This window comes from Acomys russatus, chromosome 25 (genome assembly GCF_903995435.1).
Source record: "Acomys russatus chromosome 25, mAcoRus1.1, whole genome shotgun sequence".
NCBI classification, from domain to species: domain Eukaryota; kingdom Metazoa; phylum Chordata; class Mammalia; order Rodentia; family Muridae; genus Acomys; species Acomys russatus.
The window spans coordinates 43,104,303-43,118,033 of record NC_067161.1 but is presented as its reverse complement, the minus strand read 5'-3'; the positions used below and the strand labels follow the sequence as shown (position 1 = coordinate 43,118,033).

General features: G+C 41.6%; 1 protein-coding gene across 19 annotated transcripts in view; it reads left to right on the top strand.

The window, feature by feature from the left end:
- Ncor1 (nuclear receptor corepressor 1) overlaps positions 1 to 13,731 on the top strand; it is a 137,995-nt gene that overhangs the window by 110,086 nt on the left and 14,178 nt on the right. For 17 of the 19 annotated variants that reach the window (XM_051168381.1, XM_051168392.1, XM_051168389.1 and 14 more), the window contains 8 exons: positions 403 to 659; positions 987 to 1,341; positions 3,055 to 3,276; positions 5,450 to 5,659; positions 6,406 to 6,555; positions 6,986 to 7,135; positions 10,837 to 11,002; positions 11,389 to 11,882. In XM_051168381.1, the coding sequence (XP_051024338.1) occupies positions 403 to 659; positions 987 to 1,341; positions 3,055 to 3,276; positions 5,450 to 5,659; positions 6,406 to 6,555; positions 6,986 to 7,135; positions 10,837 to 11,002; positions 11,389 to 11,882 (2,004 nt within the window). The remainder of the gene's footprint in view (positions 1 to 402; positions 660 to 986; positions 1,342 to 3,054; positions 3,277 to 5,449; positions 5,660 to 6,405; positions 6,556 to 6,985; positions 7,136 to 10,836; positions 11,003 to 11,388; positions 11,883 to 13,731) is intronic. The other 2 variants (XM_051168402.1, XM_051168399.1) reach the window with 1 other exon arrangement.

Sequence of the window (13,731 nt, the reverse complement as noted above, 5' to 3'; positions counted from 1 at the left end):
CTTAAACTTTTGGGGGTGGGGGGTTTGAGTAGCCTTGGCTGTCTTGGACTCACTTTTTAAACCAAGCTGTTCTCCAATTCACAGAGATCCACCTGCCTCTGCTTCCCCAAGTGTTGAGATTACAGGAGTGTGCCTCCAAACTCAGCTGTTAAATCTTAGTCTTAACTTTTTCCTTAGCTATATCATTTGTTGGAAGGGTTAGTTGCCTCGTCTTTTAATATCAAGGCATCTGTATAAAAACCATTCTGAAACTGTAATGAATGATACCCATTCATTTTGAGTAATTCTAACACATAATGACTCAGGAATGCCTACCTGAGAGTCTATAGCAGAGATGCAGTGTCAGCGCTGTGCCACCATCAACATTATTTTAACAAGTATGTTTCCTGAACTCTTCCTAAGGCACACCAAGAGCAACATCTGAAAGCTTTGAAGATGGCCTTAAGTATCCCAAACAGATTAAAAGGGAAAGCCCTCCTATCCGAGCATTTGAAGGTGCCATTACCAAAGGAAAACCGTATGATGGTATCACCACAATCAAAGAAATGGGGCGTTCCATTCACGAGATTCCACGACAAGATATTCTAACTCAGGAAAGTCGAAAAACTCCAGAAGTGGTCCAGAGCGCGAGGCCAATTATTGAGGGTTCCATATCCCAGGTAAATAAATAATAACTCAGGGCTCTTTATGTCAGAAAGTCCACTTCAGACTGACATTTATAAAACAGTCTAAAGAGATAACTTAGTAGTTCTAGGTAGTTCTGTATCAGATTCCTTGGTAGTAAATCTTTCACATACACATCATCAATTTTTCTCGTATATGTAGTTCAAGGTGAATAATCTGGGAGTGTATGCAATTAAGGGTCTATGGGCTCAGATTGATGTCACCATAATCAAAGTATAATTGCCATGAGCCAGACGTACACCTTAGAAGGAGCAGTATCTAGATAACCTGGTTACCTGTAATGTTTGTTTCATTCCCCTTAGGGCACACCAATAAAATTTGACAACAACTCAGGTCAATCAGCTATCAAACACAATGTGAAGTCCTTAATCACAGGGCCTAGCAAACTACCCCGTGGAATGCTGGAAGTTGTACCAGAGAACATGAAAGTGGTAGAACGGGGGAAATATGAGGATGTGAAAGCAGGTGAGCCAGTGCGTCCTCGGCACACGTCAGTGGTGAGCTCTGGCCCCTCCGTTCTCAGGTCTACACTTCATGAAGCTCCCAAAGCACAGCTGAGCCCAGGAATCTATGATGACAGCAGTGCTCGCAGGACTCCTGTGAGTTACCAGAACACCATATCCAGAGGCTCACCCATGATGAGCAGAACTCCTGACGGTATGGCTTTGGTTGCCTGTTCTGATTACTTGTGCAACATTATTTACCTTTAGTGAGCAGAAAATGCCGAATCATTAGCTCTAGATTACCTCAGGATGCACGGGATGTAGGCTAGGGAAGCAGCTCCGTGTCCAGAACCCATGTGTCAGGGTGGAGGCTGAGCATAATGATGTCTGTTCATCTCCAGCACAGAGAGCTGGCATGAGTGAGTGCTCTAAGTCATGACCCCGTGGGGGACACATCAGGTGTTTACAGTTTATAACAGTACAAAATTACAGTTATAAAGTAGCAACAAAAGTAACTTCATAGTTGGGTCACCACAGTGTGAGGACTGTATTCAAGGGTCAGAGCATTAGGAAGGCTGAGAACCACTGTGTTAGGCCTTGGGCTATATGGTGAAGAGTTGAGGAGTGTTTTAGGAGAAGTAGCGTAGCAGGCCGAGGAAGGGGAGCCTGTTCAAGTTACCCAAGTGGGGGAAAGGACACAGCATCAGACAGGACAAAGCAGAAATATTTTATTTTGTTAGGGAAATTTGCTTGTTTTTGGCCATGTTTGTACAAACATATTTTAGTTAAAAGCTCTATGGCAGCTGGGTGTGGTGGTCTACTCCTGCTACTTGGGAGGCAGGGCAGAGGCAGAAGCAAGTGTGATGGCTGCAAAGTAAGAGACTGTAGATTAAACAAACAAAACAGAAGCGCAAACGACATTTGTATATCATGTGGGTATTTAATGTCAGTGAATTACTCCCTTCAGAACATACAAAATACATAGGGTTTGATCACTAGCACTGCAGAAATAAAAAAGTAAAGAAATTAAGTAGAGTGATGAAGAAAGCACTGGCTGCTCTTCTAGAGGGGACCCTGTTCTAGTTCCAGCATCTACATGATGGCTAATAGCCATCTGAAACTCCAGTCCCAGGGCATCTGACACTCTTCTTCTGGCTTCTGATTGATGGCACTGTACACACATGGCACATAGGCATACTCAAGGCAAAATGCCCACGCACATAATTGTCCCATCATGTCCCCCCACCCCAACAGACTTGCCTAGTAAACCAGGTTGGCCTCTTAACTCACAGTGATCCACCTGCCTCTGCCTCCCTAAGTACTGGGATTAAAGGCAGGTGCCACCACATAATTGTTTTATAAAGGAAAATAATTGTTTTTAAGAGAAATAAAGTAACAAGGCTAATGTCGTACGCTTTTATGATACGTAGAAATCTGCACAAGGAGGTTGCTGCCAAGTGTGTGGGTGTGATAGGTGTACAGGAGCCAGGCTAATCATTGAGTTTCGAGTAGGGGAAGCAAGTGGATATTAATAAAGTAAAGAATCACTGAAGAGCAGACTGAAGGGAAAAAATTAAGGTAATTTATGGTTCACAGGTAGCAAGGAGGTTAGAAAACACAAGGAGAGAATAATTTGAGATTTGCTACACCTAGGACCAAAATAGATGTGTTTTGTTTTAGGAGTCTGGTGTTAGTACCATGTAGAAAATAAGATTAATTACAGAGATTAGTGAACCGCATGATCTTTCATGATCTTGATAGTTGTGGTTTAGAATTGGTGCTATGCCCAAAAGGTCACAGTAGTTTCCAGGCTCCCACTTGCTCTTACACTTGCACATATTACAAGATTGGGTTTTAAATGCTTGGGCATACGGTAAACTTTTCTCGAGGATTTTGTGGCATTGGCATTTTGCTATTGCTGTTACAGTTTCTTCCAGCAAGTCTACCAGTCATGAAAGGAAATCAACTCTGACACCAACCCAAAGAGAAAGTATACCAGCCAAGTCTCCAGTGCCGGGTGTGGATCCTGTCGTGAGTCACAGCCCATTTGATCCCCATCATAGGAGTAGTGCTGCAGGAGAGGTTTATCGGAGCCACCTTCCCACGCACTTGGATCCAGCCATGCCCTTTCACAGGGCTTTGGATCCTGGTAAGCTCAATATTTTACAACAATTTACAACGAAGATATACTATATCTATATGACTGTTGGCGCTATTAAGACTACAGTACAACTCAGTGCATTCTGTGAACAGAATGCCCCATGTTAGCAGTACCCCGAAGTAGTAAGATTGTTAACAAAGTTTAAAGAACTAAAAGAACTAAGATTCTCAAAAGCTTCCTTCATGATTGCAGTTGGGAAGTCTAATTGAAAAAGTGGGTTACAGTGATAAATGAAGTATGTTAATTACAACTTTTGTGTTTGTTTGTTTTTTAATGAAGCTATAGTTTAAAGACAATTAAGTGACAAAACCCGTCTGGAAAGCTGAATATTGTGGTGCACACGTTGACTTCCCACACTTAGGAGGAGGAAGAGGAGGCGGGTGGATTTCTGTTAGTTCAAGGTAGCCTAGTCTTGGGCTATAACTGGTTTCTTAACAGTAGTTTTTACTACCAAGTTGTCACATTAAAAGGCAAAAAAGCCAGGCTAGTAAGCTGGGTTCTAAGGGTAAAGGAACTTGCTAGTCACCTACCAACATGGTCAACCCAAGTGGTGAAAGGGGAAATGGACAGGTTGTCCTCTGACCCCTAATCTCACATATGGCACATGTGCACCACTGGACGTAAACTAATGTACACACAAGTAAGCACAAATCGTTTAATGCAAAGAGCCCCAAGTTACTTAAGTTTTATATTAGCTAAGAACCTCTGGGAATATTTTGTCTGAAAGCTCTGCTATTGCTACATTGTTCCTTGAGCCTAAACCTGATAGGGAGATTACAGTCAACATGCACTGGTTCATTCAACTTAAGCTTTTGACTTTAGCAATGGTGTGAAAGCAAAAGGCAGTCAACAGAAACTACTTTCAGGAGCTGGCAGTAAGTGGTTTCATGATGCTGTGTGCAGCAGCCCCTCAGTTATGAGTGGAAATAGTTGATGGATAAAGTGTGCAGTGCTGCTAAGCCTAGGATGTAGGGCAGATGTCAAATGCACTTTTAGCTTCTGGAACTTGCATTGTTCTATGTTTGCTGGGGTAGAAGCCATTGTAATCTGAAACATTTGTAATTAGGAGAACGCCTTCCAGACTGAAATGAGTTTTGAACAGTCACACGATAAACTGATGGTCTACAAAACATATTAGTCGTGTTTGTTTTCTTCGGGGAGAATATATTTACAGTTGTTCAGTGTCTGTCATACACTTTGGTAGCACTTTTATCTTTCTGTCTGAGCTAAAAATAAGCTGGCCTTGAAGTCAGACATTCGCCTGCCTCTGCCTCCTGAGTGCTAGGATAAAAATGTGTACCATGACTGCCTGGCTTATTAATGGTTTTTGAGAATAAAGACATAATTTTCCACTTTTTACTATACTTACTACTTTATTGCTTCCTGGGTCACACTCTTTTGCCCAAGGGGAGGGGTGTTTAATAAAACAATCACTCCTTGACAAAATCCTCTTGCTGTAGATAGTGTTTTAAGAACATGGTCCTAGCCTGTAGGTCGTTTTGTCCATAGCGTCTTCCATGGTTTAATATTAGAATTGAGTAACTATGAGAAGTACTGTATAGCTCTTAAAACCTAAAATAATTTCATCTGTTTCTTTATAGAAAAAGGTTGTCATCCTTTTGTTCACTGAATGGTTGGTTGTATACTATTATTTTTACCTGTAGAGAAATAAAATTTGTATGTTAGCATTTGTTTTCATATGTATTCCCATTGTTGTCTAAACTCTCATATAATTCAGGTGAAAACATAATAAAATTTCATGGCAATATTCAGGATGTTATTTGCCTTTCCATTCCATCTCAGGCATTAGAATAGGTTCAGTTTACATGACATGGTGGCACGCGCCTTTAACCTCAGCACTCAGGAGGCAAAGAATGGCGGGTCTATGAGTTTGAGGCCTGTCTGGTGTACAGAGGGAGTTCTAGGACAGCCAGTGCTCATACAGAGAAACCATGTCTGGTGGAGGTGAGGGGAGAAGAAAGAAGAAGGAGAGCTAGACTTCATGTTGCTTGTGTGTCAAGGTCTAAAATCCCTGTAGTTCAGTTACAGTGGCTTGTGCCCTAGTTCAGCAGGCAGTGTTTCCTCACTGTGTCCGAGAATAACAGTTCGCAAACTAATCTCACACACTCAGTGCCATTTTTTTTTTCTTTCTTTCACTCAGCCGCTGCTGCTTACCTGTTTCAGAGACAGCTTTCACCAACTTCAGGATACCCAAGTCAGTACCAGCTTTATGCAATGGAGAATACAAGACAGACAATCCTAAATGATTACATTACCTCACAGCAGATGCAAGTGAATTTACGCCCTGATGTCACCAGGGGTCTGTCCCCACGAGAACAGCCACTGGGTCTCCCTTATCCAGCTACAAGAGGTGTGTAGAATTCTTTAACTTAGCAGTAGTTAATAAGTATTTGTTAAATGAATGATGGAAAGACATAAAACATTGTCCTTGGAAGCAAATAAAGTAAAATAGTGAGATGAGGTGTTAACAGTGAAAGTTAAAGTAACTAAGCCCTATAAAATGTTTGACGTCCATGATTTTTTTTTTTTTTTTTTTTTTTTTTTTTTTCTTTTCTATTTGTTTGGTTTTGGTTTTTTTAGACAGGGTTTCTCTGTATAGCTCTGGCTGTCCTGGAACTCTCTTTGTAGACCAGACTGGCCTTGAACTCAGAGATCCAACTGCCCCTTCCTCCTGAGTGCTCGGGTTAAAAGTGTACACCACTGTTGCCTGGCCTGTGTTTTCTTTTAATATGTCCATACCTGAGGTTACTTGTGTATAGCTCAATGCTTTGCTATCCTGTTTATATTTATAGGGCTGGAGAGATGGCTCAGAGCTTAAGAGCACTGAGTTCATTTCCCAGGAACCACATGGTGGCTCACAACCATCTGTAATGAAATCTGGGTCTGCAGACATACACACAGGGAGAACACTGAAGATATAATAAATAAATCTTTAAAAAAAAAAAAAAAAGCAGTGATAACTTTTAAAACATTTTTATTTATATTGAGTGTAAATTATTGTGTTATAAAAAGGCAAAATGGAAAAACTATGTATACTTTTGGAGTTAGGTGTCAGTTTACAGTAATGCCTAACAAACTGTATTTATCTTTGGATAGGAATTATTGACCTGACCAATATGCCTCCAACAATTTTAGTGCCTCATGCAGGGGGAACAAGCACTCCTCCCATGGACAGAATCACTTATATTCCTGGTACACAGATTGCTTTCCCTCCCAGGCCATATAATGCTGCTTCTTTGTCTCCAGGTAAGATGCTCTAAGCTAACATATGTGGCTTGTTCTAGTGAAAAGGGAACAAATGTTCCAGAATATAAGTCAATGGTTTTTCTAGGGAGAACATACACATAATAAAATAATGCCCTCTATTTCTCAGACAAAAATTGCTTAAAATTTATGCTTCTCTATCTAAACCAACATGCTTTGGTTTTTGTGGTGTGGCCCGCAGAGGAGTTCAGGGGTTCTGTCTCTTATCCTGCTTTTCATTTAACATATACCTATATCTAGATATGCCACAAACATCCTAAGTGCTTATATTATGCTTCATTTGCAATCCAAGCCTTGTAAATTAAACTTTATACACCCATATTTGGAGCTTTTTAAAACTTTTTGGTCAGTTCCAGATGTAACATTATAGGCTGAGAGTTTTGTCTTTAAGTTGCAGATTCATGTTTTACAGGACACCCAACACACCTTGCAGCAGCTGCAAGTGCTGAGAGGGAACGTGAGCGAGAAAGAGAGAAGGAACGAGAGCGAGAAAGAGAAAGAGAGCGGGACCGCGACCGCGAAAGGATTACTGCTGCTTCCTCTGAGCTCTACCTACGACCAGGTCAGTGAGAGGCTTTCCCCTTCCTTAGGACAGTTCCTGGTAACCTCCTGTTGGTCATCATGCTTAATTATTCTATGTAGGCAAATAAGAATTGTAATATGGGAAGTCAGTATATGTGAAATAACAAGCAAAAGTGCTATAAAAGTTGGGAGGACTTTCTATGATTAAAATGTCATTCAGATTGGGCTCAAGCAGCACAAGTCTTCAGTTGCTCCTGAAAATACTGAGTACGATGCTCTTAAAGCTAAAAGAACGGTCCCAGCTCTAGTGTAAAGAGGGAACGGAAAACACAGTTAGAAGATTTGGCATCTTAAATATAGTGCTTACAGTGAAGCATCATCATTCTGTTTAGGTTAGTCATGTGACCAGAAAGGGCATTTCTTTTATATTTTGGTTTTTCAAGGACAGGGTTTCTCTATGTAGCCTTGACTATCCTGGAACTCACTCTGTTGACCAGGTTGGCCTTGAACTCAGAGATCCACCTGCCTCTGCCTCCCAAATGCTGGTATTTAAAGCATGCCCTGCCGCCACCTGGCTCAGAGAGTAGCTAGGGGTATGTTAGAACCCTGAACTTGGGCATGTGTTGTTCAGAGAAACTGTCTCAGGATGTGCCAATGGTGGCATGAAACTTTCAAATACAGAGAATGGCCAAGGGGAGGTAACAATAACTCAATCTGCTGAAAAAAAATAATAATGATAAAATTAAGCTGCAGATTAAGCTGAGCTAGATGTGATGGCATGTGCCTATATCTTAGGTCTCTCTCTCTCTCTCTCTCTCTCTCTCTCACACACACACACACACACACACACACACACACACACACACACACACACACACACACACAGAGACAGAGACAGACAGGGTTTCTCTGTGTAGCCTTGGCTGTCCTTGACTTTCGATGTAGACTAGGCTGGCCTTGAACTTAAAGAGATCTGCCTGGCTCTGCTTCCCTTAGTGCTTACATTTCAGGCGTGTGCCACTGGGCCCACCTTTAGTTAGGATTTTATTGCTGCAATGAGATACCATGACCACGGCAACTCTTAAAAAGGAAAAACATTTAATTGAGGCTGGCTTATGGAGGTTTAATTCATTGTCATAATATTGGAAAGCATGGAGGTGTGCTGGCCAACTTGGTGCTGGAGAAGAGCTGAAAGTTCTGCTTCCAGGTTGGGAGGCAGCAGGCACAGAGAGGTACACTGGGCCTGGCTTGAGCTCCTGAAAACTTACCGCCCACCCTCAGTGACACTTCTTCCAACAAGGCCACACCCACTCCAACACAAATGGTGTCAGTCCTTATGAGCCTATGGAGGACATTTTCATTCAAACTATCACATTCAGGAAACTGAGGCAGGAGGATTGTACATTTGGTATCAGCCTGACAGTCATAATTAAGACCCTGCCTCATAATAAAAAAGAGTAAGATGTCTGTGTGTGGTGGTGGGGTGGCATATAGAGTGACATAGCATGAAAAGTGGCAAGATTACAATCAGGAGGAACAAAAAATATTTTTATTTGGTCATATTTATTCTGACAGATATTTGAGCTATTTATTTATCTCTGATACACTTGTCTTTCTCAACTATTTTAATTATTTAAAAAAAAAAAAAGACCATTTACTAGGCCATATTGTTAAAAACACTGACTCTTAACATAGGCTGGGGCTGGAGAGACGGCTCAGAGGTTAAGAGCATTGGCTGCTCTTCCAGAGGTCCTGAGTTCAATTCCCAGCACCCACATGGTGGCTCAGAACCATCTATAATGTGATCTGATGCCCTCTTTTGACAAATAGAGCACTCACATACAATAAGTAAGTAAAGTCTTAAACAAAACAACAAACAAAACACAGACTGATCTCCAAGAGTTAAAACCTGGTCAAGAGGTTTCCACTGGCAGGTGTGGAGCTAGGAGTCAGTCTCATGTAGGTGTAGGCAAAAGGAAGCAGAAGTAATTGTTGCACAGGTAGCTACAGAAGTGAAGATACAGCGGCAAAAGTGTATCTTTTCACGAGGGACAACCCCTTTGAAATCAGTGGTAATGTTGGCAGACGGGCAGAATCTAAAGTTAATCATCACATTTGATCCAGCCTTATTACTCCCAATGACTTGTGTTCAACAACCTGAAATACATTTAAAATGTAACCCATTATTTATACATAAGAAAAATGACTAGTAGTCTGACCCTTTAAATATGCTTGTAATGAATAAATTATGCGGTAATGCTATATTGTTTATGTAGATTATATAAAAACATGAAAAATTAAAGTCACACTCAAATGATACATAGCTTTAGTAGGTTTTAAAAACATATTGATTCCATTGATTTGCAAAGTAACAGGTAAGAACATCAAAATACTATTTTCTCATACTAAGTTATTTTCTCCATGTTGCAGCTTCACTCACTCTGATAAATGATGGATGCCATGTAATTGATTAGCAGTTGTACTTCTAGGAATTGGTGCTATAGAAATACTGATATATGTCCAAGTGTATTTAGAAGGGAAGACATTGCTAAAACGTCTAGCTGAAGTTTTATTGGCTGTGGGAATAAGTCTCTGCTAAAATGTCTAGCTCTTAAACAGGCAAAGAATGAGGTAGAAAGCTGGAGGGAAGACATGGTGCAAGAAACATAGAGCAGAGATTGATGCGGGAATTAAGAGTTTAATGCTATGGGAGAGTTAAAGCTAAGTGTATGGAACTCAAGTCTCAAAGAAGGGTGGCTGTGGAAGACTAACTCTTCGGGGAGGGTCCACTGAATATTCCATCTCACAAGAGAAAGCTTGCTGACATTGATGTGACCCTGATGGACAGTCAAGGGCTTCCACACAAGCGAGGCAACCCTAGTCTGTGTCCTAAACCATGTCAAAAACACCTGGTGTGGGGCTGTGCGTTTGTCGTAGCAGAGCTGGAGAGGTTTGACAGTGGCACCCTGGAGCTCACTGGGCAGCCTGCCCACCCAGTCTCCAGATTTCAAGCCAGTGAGAGATGGTCTCAGACACAGGGTGGAATGTACCTGAGGAGTGTCACAGGCATGTGCGTGTGCACATTACACGACTACAAAGGGGAAAAACAGGGAGAACCATGGGTAAATGTAGGAGCCAAGCTTCAGTGTTACTTTAACTGTGACACATGGAATACTGTGCCTACTTTGATTTGAGCAACCGTACTAAACTAAACTTAGTCTGCAGGACAGTCTGCAGGATGACTGTCTGAGATGTGTAGCACTCCGTTGTTGGTCCTCTCTCTTTCTCTTTTTTTGTTTTTTGTTTGTTTGTTTTTCGAGACAGGGTCTCTCTGTAACCTTGGCAGCCCTGGACTCCCTTTGTAGTCCAGGCTGACCTCGAACTCACAGCGATCCACCTGCCTCTGCCTCCTAAATGCTGGGACTAAAGGCGAGCGCCACACGCCCGGCTGGTCCTTCTCTTTCTTTTCTGGAATTGAGATTAAAACTCCTAACAAAATGGAAATGACCATAAGTGACAGCTGGGGTTTTTTTGTTTTGTTTTGTTTTGGTTTTTTTGTTAGGTTTTACTTTATCTTTATTGAGAAACTTTTTAAAGAGTCCATTTCTGGAAAGTATTAATGTCAAGTTTCTTGTTCTCATTTTTCAGTTTAGTGATACTAGGAATTTAATTTCATTAACTTTGCTATCTTTACTTGTGTTATTTGGGTTATCATTCCAACTTTTTCTTTTATCTCTTCAGGATCAGAACAGCCAGGCCGCCCTGGCAGCCATGGATATGTTCGCTCCCCTTCCCCTTCAGTAAGAACTCAGGAGACCATGTTGCAACAGAGGCCCAGTGTTTTCCAGGGAACCAATGGAACCAGTGTAATCACACCTTTGGATCCAACTGCTCAGCTACGAATCATGTCAGTCTCCTGTACTCAAACATTTTGACCAAATTAAGTACATATCTTGCATGTACATATCTTATATTATATTTACTGATGACTGTGTGTTTGTGTGTGCACACATGCACGCACATGTATAAGGACAATTTGTGGGAGTCTGTTCTCTCTTTCTACCATGTGGGTCCTGAGAATCGAACTCAGATTGTGAGCTTTGGCCACAAGGCAGCTCAGCCTTTACTTCTGACCTATCCTGAATTTTAAACCACCGACTATAATATTAGTCAAGATTATCTATGGCTAAGCCTTTCTAACATGTAACTTGTTCTTTTATTTCTCCAACGTGTACTGTCCCTCCTCCCCCAAATAGTCTTCCCTTAAGTAACCTTATTTTATTTTATTTACAGGCCATTACCTGCTGGGGGCCCTTCAATAAGCCAAGGCCTGCCAGCCTCCCGTTACAACACTGCTGCGGATGCCCTGGCTGCTCTTGTGGATGCTGCAGCTTCCGCACCCCAGATGGATGTTTCCAAAACAAAAGAGAGTAAGCATGAAGCTGCCAGGTTAGAAGAAAATTTGAGAAGCAGGTCAGCAGCAGTTAGTGAACAGCAGCAGCTAGAGCAGAAAAACCTGGAGGTGGAGAAGAGATCTGTTCAGTGTGTGTGCACTTCTTCAGCCCTTCCAAGTGGCAAGCCCCAGCCTCATGCCTCAGTAGTGTATTCTGAGGCTGGGAAAGATAAAGGGCCTCCTCCAAAATCCAGATATGAGGAAGAGCTAAGGACCCGAGGGAAGACTACCATTACTGCAGCTAACTTCATAGACGTGATCATCACCCGGCAAATTGCCTCGGACAAGGATGCGAGGGAACGTGGCTCTCACAGTTCAGACTCTTCCAGTAGCTGTATGTATCTCAATCTGAGTTTAACAATGTGGCGTCTGAGTAAAGATCACTTTGTTCTTTAGGTAAAGCCTGGCCTGGTATGAAACCATCTAATGTTTGACAGTAGTAATATGAGAGATGTATTGTGGGTGCAAAAATGTATCTTCTAATATTCTTACGACTTATATATCTCCATGTCTTAAGTATAAGCCCATCAATATATTACAATATATATTATCTAGGGGAAAAAACAGAATTATAGTGAGAATTGGCTAGATGGGAAATAGAGCTTCTGAAGATACTGAGGCCTAAAAAGAATCAGGAATATCTTCAAAGTCTTTGCTACCACAGTGTGTTCTTTCAGGAATTGTTTGCTAGTTCACTGATCGCCCAAGGCCTCATCTGCCTGTTTTCTAAGGTAGTTTCTTAAAAGTGAGCTTGTAAGTAGTGACTGGTATTCACTTGATATCCTTCTCGAGAGTTGATTTTTGTTTTTGTTTTTTGAGACAGGGTTTCTGTTATCTTGGCCATCCTGGACTCGCTTTGTGGACCAGGCTGGCCTCGAACTCAAAGCGATCCGCCTGCCTCTGCCTCCCGAGTGCTGGGATTAAAGGCATGCACCACCATGCCTGGCAAGAGAGTTGAATTTTGATCCAGTCTGGTTAGTCATGTGATGTTTGCCCTGCAAGTAAGAGTCAAAATACTACACAAAGGTGCTTTTTAAAATTTCTTAACAGGTGATGAGATGGCTCAGCAGGTAAAGACATTTACCACCAAACCTGATGATCCTAAACCCCCATAGAGAAAGGAGAGGAAGGGGAGAACTGACCATGGCACCACATGTGTGCAGGGGTCCAGGGCCTCCAGACACAGCAGTAAATGTATGAATTTAAAAAAAAAAAAAGATTTATTTACTATTTATATAGTATTCTGCCTACATGTGTTCCTGCAGGCCAGAAAAGGGCACCAGATCTCATAGATGGTTGTGAGCCACCATGTGGTTGCTGGGAGCTGAACTCAGGACCTTTGGAAGAGCAGCCAGTGCTCTTAACCTCTGAGCCATCTCTCCAGCCCTTAAATATATAAATTAATAAATGTAATTAAAATTTTTTCTTACATATGATTTAAATCTTATTCTATATGAAGCATTAGAGAAAAACACGCAGTTGTGAAATGCTAGAAGTGGTTTGAATCATATAGTCATTTCCTTGTATCTTCATGAAGGAAATTCAGCACTGGGGCAGCCTGCAGCTCTTATTTCCAACTATCTACTTAAGTAATTGCAAGTTCTTGGTAAAATTTCCAGAGAAAAGTGGGAAACACTTCATTAACCTGGAACTAAGAAAGTTTACATTCTAGATTTTCATCATGCAGAAACTGCTAGCTCAGGGAGAAGACAGCCATGCAGGGCATCTTGGAGGGGAGTCACCGTCACATAGCCGACTTTGCTTTGGGAGTGTTTTCAGCAGTCTGAAAGTAGAAAGCCAAGTTCTTAGACGCCTGTGTTCTTTCTGAGTGCAGTTATCTTTTCTGTCACTGGACACATTGTGCATGTTGCACAGGCTAGTGACAACTACTCAAGTGTCATTTTCAGTGTGCCTCTTGTGAGAGCCTCTCATGATTCACCTTGCACCCTAATCTTCAAGAGCAGTATGCATATAGTTTGCAATTAGACTGTTTGCTGACAGTCAGTTCTTGTCATCTCCAATGTGGTGCATAAGCAGTGATGAGTAGCTGTGAATACAAACCTTTCACGTCAGAATGTTACTTACAATCCAGTGGTTTATTTTTGTTCCTAAGCATTGACTTTCATGATGGGGGAAGTATGTAGAGATGTTCATTTGAATAGTAAGAGCAGTAATGCAGTGGC